At 37.7% G+C, this 14,693-nt stretch overlaps 1 protein-coding gene across 3 annotated transcripts in view; it reads right to left on the bottom strand.

Annotated features, from left to right (window-relative positions):
* Window positions 1-14,693, bottom strand: part of ADAMTS6 (ADAM metallopeptidase with thrombospondin type 1 motif 6) — a 313,675-nt gene that overhangs the window by 257,924 nt on the left and 41,058 nt on the right. For all 3 annotated transcript variants that reach the window (XR_009549950.1, XR_009549949.1, XM_060191274.1), the window contains exons 5-7: window positions 13,540-13,751; window positions 12,924-13,007; window positions 12,280-12,425 (exon numbers count right to left, since the gene is read on the bottom strand). Coding sequence is in view for 1 of the 3 variants with exons in the window: in XM_060191274.1 (XP_060047257.1) it covers window positions 12,280-12,425; window positions 12,924-13,007; window positions 13,540-13,751 (442 nt within the window). In the remaining 2 variants the exon portion in view is untranslated. The remainder of the gene's footprint in view (window positions 1-12,279; window positions 12,426-12,923; window positions 13,008-13,539; window positions 13,752-14,693) is intronic.

The following is a 14,693-nucleotide window of genomic DNA, read 5'->3' as shown; positions in this document are numbered from 1 at the left end:
TTATCAGTTCTAATAATATGTAACCCAGTGACCCTTACTATACTTATATTCTTAATTATATTCTTAATTTTATGACTATCAAATTTTAGTAAATTTTATAACATGCTTGATAGTATCCTCGTAAATAGCCCTTACCTATACATAAAAATCAACTTAAGTAACGGCATTTGCGAGGAATACCAAAGGAGACCTCCTGGGACTGCAACAAGACAGGACTAGAATGACTTCAGGAACCAACTAAATAGCCAGTGAGTACAAACATGTGTTGTTCATGAACAGAGAGGAGCCTAGGAAGAGATTAAGTGGCTGGTAACAGTCTGGCAGTTTACCAGTTGAGACAACACCTCCAATCTGTTTCACCAACAAAAACATAGCTGAGAGGAGGAGAGGACTCCCATAAGACTCACCAAATGCAAAAGGGAGTCTCCATTGCTATTGCCCTCAGAATCTGGAGCAGCAGTGGCAGGGAGGCCCTGTGCCCAGGGGACAGAGAACTAACCAAGAAATCAGGAGAAAATCTATACCTGGGTGACCTAGCAGTGGGGCTGTGAGAATCTCTTTGCATAACCACTAGATTATCTCTGTCCCACACTTCTTTAATCTCTTGGTCAGGAATCAGTGATTAAGCTAAGAAGCCTACTTATAGGTTAAAAGCCCTCAGGGTCCCATAGCCTATAGGGAAGAAAAAGAACAAAAGAGGCTTTTAAGCCACTGAGCTCTTAAACCACTGAGCTCCCATTCAGGGTTTAAAATAATATTGAAACAATTGTCAATTTCCACAACTGTGAACCTTCTAAGTACCTTAGAGAACAAGTCAATCCAGGCAAGAGTGATCAGCAATTTGAAAAGTACTGAGAGAGGGACTTCATAACATACTATATAAAATGGTTAAACCAACAAGAAGAAATATTGGAGAAATGAACCAGGACAAGAGTTCAGCTAAAAGCCCCCCAAAGGGTGAAGCACAAAATAATGAGGTCAACATCCAAACACTAATTAAGGAAATAATCACAGGAGTAAAGAGTTTGAAAGAATTGTCATGAGAAATGCAGAAACAATAAATGAGACTCTGGATGAAAACACTAATAATAAAATATCTAGGAATAAACCTAACCAAAGAAGTGAAAGACTTGTATACTTAAAATTATGAGTCACTACTCAAGGAGACTGAGTATTGTTCATGGGTTGGAAGAATTGACATCATCAAAATGAATATACTGCCCAGAGCTATATACAAATTTAATGTTATCCCCATCAAGATCCCAACCACATTTTTTAGGAGACTAGAACAAATGCTACAAATGTTTATCTGGAACCAGAAAAGACCTAGAATGGCCAAAAATAATCTTGAGAAGAAAGAACAGAACTGGAGCCATCATACTCCCGGGTCTCAAATTGTATTACAGGGCCATTGTCATCAAAACTGAATAATTTGCCCTGTAAGATTTTAATCTTGGGAGTCGGGTGGTAGCGCAGTGGGTTAAGCGCAGGTGGCACAAAGCACAAGGACCGGTGTAAGGATACTGGTTCGAGCCCCCAGCTCCCCACCTGCAGGGGAGTCGCTTCACAGGGAGTGAAGCAGGTCTGCAGGTGTCTATCTTTCTCTCCCCCCTCTGTCTTCTCCTCCTCTCTCCATTTCTCTCTGTCCTATCCATCAACGATGAGATCAATAATAACTACAACAACAAAACAAGGAGAACAAAAGGGAATAAATATATAAATATAAAAAAAGATTCTAATCTTATCACCAGTTGTGTTTTCAATTAAAGAATAAATTCCTTCATTGTTCTGACCAGTCTGAGGCCACAGGTTGTGGCCTCAGGACCAGTCTGAGCCAGATCCTTAGTGGAAATCCAGCCTAGTCATGGTGACTGATAACTCATTATCACAATAAAGTTTCCACCTCTAGGACGAGTTTTAAGTCCCAGGTTCAATCCCTCACGCCACCATAAGCCAGAGTTGAGCAGTGTTCTGGAAAGAAGGAGGAGGAGGGGAAGGGGGAGGGGAGAGGAAGGGAAGGGGGAGGGGGAGCACAAGAACCATCCTAAGGACCCAGGATCCCCACCTGCAGGGGACTGACTTCACAGGCAGTGAAGCAGGTTCCCGCCTACAGGGGGAAAGCTCTGCAAGTAGTGAAGCTGTGCTGCATGTGTCTCTCTGTCTCTCCCTCTCTATTACCCCCTCACTCTCGATTTCTGGCTGTCTCTATCCAATAAATAAAGCTAATAAAAAAATTTTTAAAGGGGGGGTGACCTGACATAGCTAACCAGGTAGTGCACACACTTGACCATGTGATGAGGACCTGGGTTGAATCTGGCTACCAGATGGGAGTTCCTCAATGAGGGAAGCTTCACAAGTGGTGTAACAGTGCTATGGTAATTCTACTACCCTCTTTCTTTCTACCTCTCTCCCTCTCACTCTCTCCCTGTCTCCCAACTTGATAACCCTGGCAGAAAAAACAAATGAATGAATGAATGAATGAATGAATGAATGAATGAATGAGCAAATAAACAGTGCTTATAACAAATAAAGCATAGTTTTAGCCAAGGTGTTTACCACAGTTTAGTACATTGCATGTAATTAATCAATTTAGGCACTGAAGGGAAAGTGCCACCTTATTAATAAAAAAACATAGATAAAGCATCTGGTGACTATAATCCCATTTTACCTGAGCTAGTTGGTGACTTTCGTCTAGACATAACTGCCAAAGGTACCCTCTTTCATTCTGAAGTGTCCCGAGATTGCACAAGAAATTAAAATCATTTCAAGTTATCAAAATCCTAAATTACAATGAAAATTAAATTTATGTAAACACACCTGAGTAAGGAAGTAATAAGATGGGAATGAAGTCAAAAGAAACTTTAAAGAAAAGCAGAGGGTTCTGGATGGTAGTGACGGGTAGGAGTGATGGAGTCAGAATAGTCCAAGAATAACAAAGGCTTTGAAATGTCCACCTTCTGAAATCAACTCACTCACAATCTGAATTAAAGATTCCTCTTTTGACTATAAATTTAACTAGTTCATAAAAAATTTAGTTGATATTTCCTTAAGGATAAAAATAAATCCATAAATTGCAGCTAGACATTTCAGTGTTTCAGTGACAGCACAGGATTCGCATGTGTGACATTCTAAGTTCTATCCCCAGCACTGTAAATGTCAGTGACTCTCTGCCTGTTCTCTCTCTCTCTCTCTCCCTCTTTCCATCTCTCCTTTTTTCTCTCTCATTGCTAAATAATCTTTTAAAAATTAAATGACTATATGCCTAAAATAAACTTACTATATTTTTCCACAATGGTGACCCATATCTCATCTGCTATAGTCTTACCTTTAGGTTCTTGATTATTTAACAATTTGTTCTGCTTTATATCTTTTTTATTTATTTTCCCTTTTGTTGCCCTTGTTATTTTTTTGTTGTAGTAGTTATTATTGTTGTTATTGATGTCGTCGTGGTTAGATAGGACAGAGAGAAATGGAGAGAGGAGGGGAAGAGAGGGTGAGAGAAAGATAAGACACCTGCAGACCTGCTTCACTACCTGTGAAGGGACTCCCCTGCAGGCGGAGAGCAGGGGCAACTGGTCCTTGCACTTTGCGGCACGTGCACTTAAGCCGCTGCACTACCACCAGACACCTGCTCTGTTTTATATCTTAATGCTTTTTCAGACACCAAGTTCCAGATGCTACCATGATGCCAACCTGACTTCCCTGGGCAGATGACCTCACCAATGTGTCCTGGAACCTCACCTCTCCAGAGCCCTATCTCACTAAGGAAAGACAGACACAAGCTGGGAGTATGGATTGACCTACCAACACCCATGTCCAGCAGAGAAGCAACTACAGAAGCCAGACCTCCCACCCTCTGTACCCCATAATGATCCTGAGTCCATGCTCCCAGAGAGATAAAGAATAGGAAAGGAGGGGATGAGATACGGAACTCTAGTAATGGGAATTATGTGAAATTGTAACCCTCTAATCCTATGGTCTTGTCAATATTTCTCATCTTATATTTTATAAATAAATTTTTTAAAGGAAAATAAAATATTCATTATATGTCTCACCAAGAAAAAAAAAACTAAATGAGTACTGGAGGTGGGGAGAACAGCATAATGGTTATGCAAACAAACTCAAGACTCTCATGCCTGAGGCTCCCAGATCCCAGGTTTAATGCCCTCACCCACCACAACCCCCACCACAAGCCAGAGCTGAGTAATGCTCTAGTAAAAGAAAAAAAAGGAGGAGGAGGTGGGGAAAGGGGAGGGGAGGGGAGGGGAGGGGAGGGGAAGGAAAGAAATAAGGAAGGGGAAAAGAAGGGAAGGGAAGGGAAGGGAAGGGGAGGGGAGGGGAGGGGAGGGGAGGGGAGGGAGTAAATAAATATCAAATAAATGTTAACATAATACATCTAATTTCCCTTTACTCTATTTTCCTTTAATATTCAATTATGAAACAAATATATAACTCTTAGAGACATATTCTTTGAAAATGAGAAATCTTACACAGAGTAAAAATGCGAGAAAATGTGCTTAACTCCACATACTGCAAGCCAAGTTTTAACAAGAAAACATTTTTTTATAGCTATTTTTAGTCTCTCCCACCTGAAAGCGTTAGTTGGCTTGGAAAGACTAATCCTTTTAAATCCAGCAGCATCAAAGCAAGTAGTTATGATCCCTTAAGAGGATAAACATGCCTGTTTTAATTAAAAATTAAATTATGTAACAGTGTGCAATTTTTGGCATCTTTTTTGAAATGTATTTATATGCCCTGTAATTTTCAGTATTGAAAAATTTAATTAATTAAATTTGCATCAATGTTGAACAAATAACAGTACTGCTTGGTGGCTCACACAGTAGACTGCACCAGCTACTATGTGCAAAGACTGGGGTTGAAGACCTCTATTCCCACCTGTCGGGGATGAGGGTTCGGGAAACTACACAAGGGGCGAAACAATGCTGCGAGTGTCTCTCTCTCCTTCTCTCTGAGAGAGGAAAGGAAAACTCGGCAGGGGAGTCATTGTGCAGGCACCAACCCCCAGCAGTAGTTCTCACAGCAAAACATAAATGAAGGGAGGAAGGAAAGGAAATTATCATAGAACGTATACTAATGAAGGAGTCCACAAAAGTTCTACGTCTTACATTTTCTTTTTGCCCTTAGAGATTTAATTATTTATCGTAGTAGAGAGAGAAAGGAGAGCGGTGGCACACTTCGCTGAACACACACATTACCATGTGAGAGCACAGGGTTCAAGTTCCCAGTTCCAATCTACAACAGAGAGGGTTTCACAGGAAGTAAGACAGTGCTGCAGGTACCTCTCTTTCTCTCTCTCCATCTCCACTTCCACTCTTAACTGATCTCTGTCCTATCAAGTTAAATAAATACACCTTAAAAGGTAAGATAGTAAAATCTGTGGTGGATAGTTCCTTAGTTTTTTTGTGTGTGTGTGGGAATGTAAAGAATTTAAATAAATAATGTCAAATTACAGATTTTTATTCCTATGTAGTCATTAATTTCATTTCTCAATACAAAGTTCAATAAAACTTATCTGAAGATTTTCACAAAAGGATGTTTTATGTTTATACCTATAATTCTATTTTACCTTCTTTAATTCTGTATGTGTTAACTTGATTCTGATAATAATCAGCTTAGGATGTATATGTATATAAATTATACCATACACTTCACAAATATAATTTCTGAGGCTTAGTGGCAGTGTACCTGATTGAGTGCACACTTTATAGTCCACAAGGACCCCAGCTCAAGCCCCCGGTCCCCACCTGCAGGGGGAAAGCATCATGAGTGGTGAAGCAGTACTGCAGGTATCTCTCTCTCTCTCTCTCTCTATCTCTACTTTCTCTCTTAGTTTCTCTTTATCCAAAATGAATCAATAAAATAAATAAATAATATTTTTAAAACGATAATGTTCATATATATTTTTTCCTTTAGTTTCTCTCTGGTCACAGGGATGTAACAGTGTTATAGAGCAGTTTGCTTTGAATTTAAATCAATCAACTAAACCAAAAAATATCATTTGCTTAGAGGAAATAACAATTTAAGTTTTTATACTTTCTTCAAAAGCAACGTTTAGTAAGTACAATTCCAAATGGTTTTCTGCTTAAGACATTTAAATCCCTAGGACAAAATTTGGATCAGTGAAGACAAACATATCCATTAGCTTTTTTTCTAGAGTTCTCAATAAACGCATTATACTTTCTCCCTAGTGAGCTGACATTTCAAGCAAACATAAATCATGACCTCACTGCTGAATGGTAGAATCACAATGCTCAACATAGTAATAGGTGAGTTACATGAAACAGTTTTAAACATAAATACTGAATCATGTATGGAATTCCAATAATCATTTATATTAAAGGTAGCAGCATAGAAAAAAATATGTTCAGCTTCACAAACCAAAAATGGAAGGACTAGGCAGTGGCACAACCAGTGAAGCATACAAGTTACCAAGCATGAGGACCGGGGTCCAAGTCCTTGGACCCAACTTGCAAGGATAGAAACTTCATGAGTAGGGAGTCGGGTGGTAGCACAGCTGGTGAAGCGCAGGTGGCGCAAAGCTCAAAGACTGACATAAGGAACCAGGATCCACCCGCAGGGGTGTCGCTTCACAGATGGTAAAGCAGGTCTGCAGGTGTCTATCTTTCTCTCTCCCTCTCTGTCTTCCCCTCCTCTCTCCATTTCTCTCTGTCCTATCCTACAACAATGACATCAATAACAACAGCAATAATAAAACAAGAGCAACAAAATGGAATAAATAAATAATAAAAAGAATAAAAACAAACCAAACACACAAGCAAAAAAAGAAAAAAGAAACTTCATGAGTAGTGGAGAAAGCTGCAGGTATCTCTCTCTCTTTCTCCCTTCTTCTTTCTTGTCCTATTTTTCCTGTCTCTATCATAAATTGTAAAATAAATTAATTAGGGAGTTGGGCAGTAGTGCAGCGGGTTAAGTGCACGTGTAACAAAGCATAAGGATGCCGGTTTGAGCCCCAGCTCCCCACCTGCAGGGGAGTTGCTTCACAGGCAGTGAAGCAGGTCTGCAGGTGTCTTTCTCTCCCCTTCTCTGTCTTCCCCTCCTCTCTCCATTTCTCTCTGTCCTAACAACAATAACATCAATAACAACAACAATAATAAATAACTACAACAATAAAACAACAAGGGCAACAAAAAGGGAATAAATAAATGTTTAAAATTAATTAATTTGGCTTCTGGGAATTGTACATTCATTGTGCAGACATTGAGTTTAATTAATTAAAGAGTCAGGGAGGGGAGCAGGAGGTGGCACAGCTAGTTAGGGCTCACATTACAGTGCACAAGAACACAAGTTCAAGCCCCTGGTCCCCACCTGCAGGGGGGAAGCTCATGAAGCAGACTTACAGATATCTCTCTATTTCTCCCCCTCTCTGTTTCCCATCAATTTCTCTGTCTCTGTCCAATAATAAATAAATAAAATGTAAAAAAAAAAAAAGAGTCAAAGGGTAAAAGTCTCCCACAATAAGCAAATGAATAAATAAATGAATACTAAAGATGATAATCTTCCCATTTAGAAAAGTCAGGGGGTAGATAGCATAATGGTATGCAAAGAAACTCTCATGCCTGAAAGACAGTCTCATGAGCCTCTGAAGTCTCTGGTTCAATGCCCGCAGCACCATAAGCCAGAGCTGATCAGTGCTCTGGTTAATATTATTCAGCTATTAAGAATAACGAAGCCACCTTCTTTGACCCATCCTGGATGGAGCTAGAAGGAACTATGTTAAGTGAGATAAGTCAGAAAGACAAAGATGAGTATGGGATGATCCCATTCATAAACAGAAGTGAAGAAAGAAAAACAAAAAGGGAAATGCATGCTCCCAGAGGGATAGAGAATGGGAAAGCTATTGGGGAGGGGGTGGGATATGGAGATTGGGTGGTGGGAATTGTGTGGAGTTGTACCCCTCCTACCCTATGGTTTTGTTAATTAATCCTTTCTTAAATTAAAAAAATTTAAAAAATTAAAAAAAAAGAAAAGAAAGGGAAATGCAAAAGAGTTTGGAGTATTGCACCAAAGTAAAAAAAAAAAAACACCTCTAATTAATTGAATTGAATTTTAATAGTGAGATTAAATTGTTGATACATTTCAAATAATAACTTTCTTCATATATTAAATCACCTATAATCTTTGACCAGAGAGACCAGAGAAGCAACTGGTCTTGTTAGTATAAAAGACAGTTATTTATAAATAGCATTAAATGACATAAATCTTGGTAAGGTCTTGTATGGTACAACAAATCCTAACAATGGGATTTTTCAAAGTAAACCAAGTTCCCAAATACTTGGTTATAACAATAGCTATCCATTGCCTCCTTAAACTCTAAGAAGCTTCCCCATTCTCTATAAACACATATTTCTCCCAGTCCTGGAACCTCTGGGACGTGGCTCATTTTCCTGCATGCTTCTCTATATCCGTACCATTTGATACAGCATCTGCTCATCTCAACCAAATCAATGCAACCAGTACCATCTCGACATGTTTCACTTCAGATTGTATCCAGAGACTCTAGGTGTGGGATGTCAACCCTTCAGCTCCATTACACTGGTGAGAATTTTCCTAGCTCCAAGGACTCCTTAATTCCATTTCACATGGTACAGTTCCTAACAAAGCCACAGAACCTAGATATAGACCAGCACCCATGAGATAGAGCACATGTGCACATGTATCCATAAGTTAGGGGAAATACAGACATTAATGTAAAAGTGCACAATAGTTTGCAGTGACTCAAGTGCAGCAAGCAAGTAGAAAGACCTAAAAAAGACACTTTTTGGGAGTTGGGCGGTAGCGCAGCAGGTTAAGTGCAAGTGGCACAAAGCGCAAAGACAGGCGTAAGGATACTGGTTTGAGCCCCCAGGTCCCCAACTACAGAGGGGTCGCTTCACAGGTGGTGAAGCAGGTCTGCAGGTGTCTGTCTTTCTCTCCCCCTCTCTGTCTTCCCCTCCTCTCTCCATTTCTCTCTGTCCTATCCAACAACGACAACATCAAAACAGCAATAATAATTACAACAACAATGAAAAAGAACAAAGGCAACAAAAGGGAAAATAAATAAATAATTTTTTAAAAGACACTTTTTTTTTATTAAATACCAATAGTTTCTACTTAGACCTAGATACCTTCCCCACCTACTTCCTATTTCACTTCCCTATCACCCCAAAGCTAAAGTAAGGATAACAAAAGCTGAATAAGGGTGAGAGACCAGCATACTTTAATGATGGCTCTTTTGGTCACTATGAAGTCACCCCATCATCCAAGGCCCTAGTCAGGGAAGCCTGGGAGTCCCAAATAGATACATGATGAGCTTAGACTTCTAGTGGGTCCCTTTCTACCATCGCTGGTCATCTCCATCAGGAACAGCATCATAGACCCTTTCATGGGTCTCTATAGGACCTTGCCCTCAATGTGAAACAACAGTGGTAGGGACTGCCCCACTCTCCAAAGGGAGGTTGGGTCACCATACTCTGCTCACTTGAGGGAGACTGGTCCTGAACTTGGTGCAGCCTAGAATGTTCCTTGCTCAGAACTACAAGGATGCAGAGGCTACACAGGCTCCTATGCTGAATATGGGCCCCAGAACAGATCAATGGGACTTACAGTTAATGGTATTTATATACTTTTCCCATATTGGGGAGCAACTCTCTTCCCTGATCCAGCTTTCTAGTCCTACTTCCAACTGTAACACCATTTCCTCAGACAATACCTTTACCCCACCTACATGTTGGCTGTCAGGCTCAGGCAAAAATTAGTAAAGTCATGGGCCCCTTGGAATATATCTAAAATAGATTTCCTAGATCTATCCAACATGAAGACCTCAATTCTCATCTGCTATGGTCTTACCTTTTTTTTTCCTGATTATTAAACAATTTATTCTGCTTTATATCTTAATGCTTTTCAGCCACTAAGTTGCAGATGCTACCATGATACTAACCTGACTTCCCTGGTTAGACAACTTCACCAATGTGCCCTGGAACCCCACCTCTCCAGAGCCTTGCTCCACTAGGGAGAGACAGAAACAGGCTGGGAGTATGGATCTACCTGCCAATGCCCATGTCCAGCAGAAAAGCAATTACAGAAGCCAGACCTTCTGCATCCCATAATAATCCTGGGTCCACACTTCCAGAGGGGTAAGAATAGGAAAGCGTCCAATGGAGGGGATGGGATGTGGAACTCTGGTAGTGAGAACTGTGTGGAATTGTAACCCTTTTATCCTATGGGTTTTTTTTTTTATCATTATTAAATCAATAAAAAAGATAAGTGAAAAAAATAAAATAGTCAATCTGAAGTTCTAACAAAAGAGAAATGTAGATTTTTAAATAGGTTGAAGGAGATTTTACTAACAATTTAAAAGGTATTTGTGCTAAGGTTATTTTCTAACTTCCATTATATGACTAATCTAACATGATCTGAGATAAGACCTCATAGAAGAAAGAAGAGTTTTGCTAAAAATCAGAAAAACATCTGGGTTAATTCACACTAAGAATTTAGTCAACTGTGCAGCCAATGCAAAGGAAGGGGAGTTAACTGCCCAGATGTACTTCACTGTTAGAATGCTTATAATTGTGTGCTTTTATTAGTCATTTGTTGCAAAACTCAAAAATCTAAAGCAAATCCAATAATGAAGATGTGAAACATCCTCAGCCTGCCCAGGAACTGTCATTTGAGTAAGAGTAAGGCTTTGAAAATATGAATACAGAAGCCAATGTAAATACATATGATCATTCTGTTAACCATATGTAAACATATTTTTGTTTAGCAATTTCATTGACACTAATCATATCTATATATTATTTACACAAAGGTTTATATACTTGTACAGTTCCAAGTTTATTCTTAACTCCTTAAGTACATTTGACGATCATTCCAGACTACAATACTATGAGGAATTGTAGAATTTATCAAACTGACATCTCTACACACATGAATACAGAAGCACAGAATGTTTTTACTTGGCAAGCATGTCATACACAAAATTTTCTGGTCAATTAAATAAGTGCAACTTTTTTTTTTTTAAGTTTTAGAGCATAGCTAGGGAGTAAATTAAGGCTGAATTCACCTTATCCTACTGAGACTCAAGGTTATGATCTCATCTTACTCACATTCTCTTCACAAAGTTTAATGTAGGACATTGGAAGCAACATAAGTCAACTATATATTAAATAATTCTGACATGGAGATTAAAAGAAATAATCAAGATAATAAAAGCCATTTCATTTACCCAAGACCAATTATGGCTTCCATTCTGCATCCCGTTTACTATTCTCTATTTATTTTGGTTTTTTGTTTTTGTCTTGTTTGATTGTTTTGATTTGGTTTGGTTTGATTTTTAAAGAGCCAGTGTCATGCTCAGCTCTAGTTTATGTTCATCATGGACTGAACCTGGGACCTCTATCGAGATTCACAGTCACAGAAGGACTCAAGTGTGCATCTAATCAATTGTAGTTAGACAGATATGCAATATAACCTCAGACAGAATCATCAGCATTTGAACATTACTCCCTCACTTTCAGTTGAGTAATCTTGAAAAACCTAAGTATGTTGAACCAGTTTCCTCATTTCATACAAAGGAAAAGAAAACAGCAACATGTACTTCACAAAGTCATTGTTAAGCATTAGCCATCAAAGGGATCTGAATGAAGTCTTGCTAAACTATAAAGAAATACATGAATTTACTGGGTTATCATCAAGTAATGATTCTGCCTGAGAAAAACTATGAAATATTCACTGCTGTAAATCTTATTCTTTATATTTACATCTCTTAAGTTACAATGCTTATATTGAATAAGCATTTCCTCAAGGTGTGAAACAACTTATCTCCTTTCTGGGAAAGTAAAGATAATTTATAGGTAAGGATAATTATTATATTTTATAACTAACAGAGTTGACTTGTTTTTTACTTTTAAAGTATATTTTGCCATACTTTAAAATATTGTTTTTAGTTTTCTTTTTTCAATTAACAAAGCATATACAGTGAATGTTTCCAGTTATACTTTGAGAATAAAATGTATTATAAGGTAAGATAGTCATTAAATTCTAAGATAACTCTAAAACTGTTCTATTTGGCTCAATGTTTTTTTTTTCAATGAATGTTAATTAATAATAGTATAATGTGTTAATTTTCAGTGGTGAATAATAAATTACCATTCTACTTTCTGCAAATTCATTACCTGAATAAGAATTTCCAAAAGAATCAAATAAAATTACAATATCAAGCAAAACAATCAAAGGAAAAATACTTGCAACAAATCATACCTAGTAATAAGAACCGCATTATCGTGGTGGGCAATCCCATTTTCTGGAATGGTGTTTCCATCACTTTGGTGGGAGAGAATGGATTTCTGCCATTTACAGAAGCTATCGAGGGACTTGTCTGCATGATGATTTATCTCCAAGTTTGGCTGCAATACAACATGCATACCAGAAAGGTTCCAAACAAATTACTCAGGTCAGTAATTAAAACTTTTGAAGACTAAAGTGGAACAATGTTAAGAATCAGTGGTTTCTAAGGGGGAAAAAAAACTCTCTTGCCACTTTGTATCTCTGTAAATTTGACCTAGAGTTGATTTAGCGTATTATTGAACATTTATTCCATTTCCAGCTTTAAAGCTAATAAGAATATATGTAACTTTCAGCATACAAAGCCAACCAAAATCACTAGTATAAGATCCTCTGTAAAAATGCTCATCTTTATACTAAAATATCGCTCATAAATCTATTGGCATTAACATAAGATATTCCTTATAAACTAAATAAACTTTGCTTATAATATAAATTCTTAGAATCTAATCACAACTATAACTTGCTAAGAGGAACAATACTTAAATATGGCATTTTATAACAGTTAACCTCTGTAATCTGTTTAAGAGTTTTAAGCTTACAAATTAGTGCCTTCTTACCTGGTCTTCTGTAAGAACAATTAAGCGGGCCACTATGATGTTCACAACGTTTCCTAGGCTGGAATCACGGTAAAGTTTGGCAACCTGACCTCCAGAAAATAAGGAAAGATACAAAGTCAGACAAAAGTTATAGTTATTATTATTTGAGTTATATTATTGTAGAGTTATATTATTATTATTATTTGCTTTGTAAGGAAATACAGCAATTTCTGTGACTTTTGAACATTGTGTAAATGAAGACCTATTCTTTTATTCCATATCACTTAAAGCTCTGTCTTCAACATGCCTTAGCAGTAAGATGTTAATTATAAAAATCTACCTCAAGAAATACTTTTGCCTAAAAATCAACTACACAATACAGAAGTAATGGAAACATTTAAGCCGATGCTTCAAGGGTAATAAACTCCTCAAATAAATTTAATAAAACCCACTCAAAGTTTATATGATGTCAGAATAAACATTAAAGTCACCTTTAAATTGATTGACTGGAAATATTAGTAGATCAATTCTGATTTTAGATGAATAAAATCTTAAAATTATCATATCACAGTAGAAGCCAATTTCTCAAAATAAAAATCAACTAAGTAAAAATATTATTTAGAGGGGTCAAACTTACAATATTCATCACACTCAAAATGTAATGTTCAATGTCTTTACGGCCGTGGTAGCCCACCATCATTTTGTCTGCCACTACTAATGTCTCCACAAACCGCTCAGTGCTTACTGATCTCTTCTGTCTGTGGTAGATAGATGTGCCGTTAGTTGACAGTGAAGAAGGGAAAGCAGATGAGTCATTCAGCCACCAAGATCTGCCACTTCTTATGAGGTCTACAATAAAAGCAATTCAGTAATTCAGATAGGCTCACTATTGAAACTTGTTTATTTATAGACTTTACAAGTAGACATGCTTCTCATAATGTCTCTTACTTAGTAAGACTTTCTAAATAACTTAAGGGGATAAGAAAGAATTCTTTCCAAAATAATCATATTATGAGAAAAAATTAACAATGATATTCAATTACAAACAAAGTTAATCTAAGAAGCTACTAAATTTAAAAGTATTGGGCCAGGTGGTGGTGTGCCTGGTTGAGCACACATGTTACAGCGCTCAAGGACCAGGGTTCAAGCCCCCAGTCCCCACCTGCAAGGGGAAAGCTTTGCTAGTGCTGAAGCAGGGCTGCAGGTGTCTCTCTCTGCCTCTCTCCCTTCCTCTCACCCCCTTCCCTCTCAATTGCTGGCTGTCTCTATGTAATAAATAAATAAAGATTAAAAAAATATTTAATTGGGAGTTGGGCTGTAGCTCAGCGGGTTAAGCGCAGGTGGCGCAAAGCACAAGGACGGCATAAGGATCCTGGTTCGAGCCCCCAGCTCCCCACCTGCAGAGGAGTTGTTTCACAAGCGGTGAAGTAGGTCTGCAGGTGTCTATCTTTCTCTCTCCCTTTTTGTCTCCCCCTCCTCTCTCCATTTATCTCTGTCCTATCTGACAACGACAACATCAATAACTACAACAATAAGGGGCAACAAAAAGAAATAAATAAAATTTTTTTTAAAAAATTTAATTAAAATAAATAAATTTAAAAGTATTTTCACATAACATTATTCTAGTGAATGATTATGTCAGAATATTTTTAAATGTAGAATGAAGACTTTGTCTTTTTTTTTTTTATGTCATGCCAATGATCAAACCCAAGTCTCACATATGCAAAATATGCATTCTACCAATGAGTTTCTTCTCCAACCCTAGAATATTAACATTTAAAAAAAAATTCT

Source organism: Erinaceus europaeus, chromosome 5 (genome assembly GCF_950295315.1).
Source record: "Erinaceus europaeus chromosome 5, mEriEur2.1, whole genome shotgun sequence".
Classification (NCBI taxonomy): domain Eukaryota; kingdom Metazoa; phylum Chordata; class Mammalia; order Eulipotyphla; family Erinaceidae; genus Erinaceus; species Erinaceus europaeus.
The sequence above is the reverse complement of the archived record's forward strand: the minus strand, read 5'-3'. Positions and strand labels throughout refer to the sequence as shown.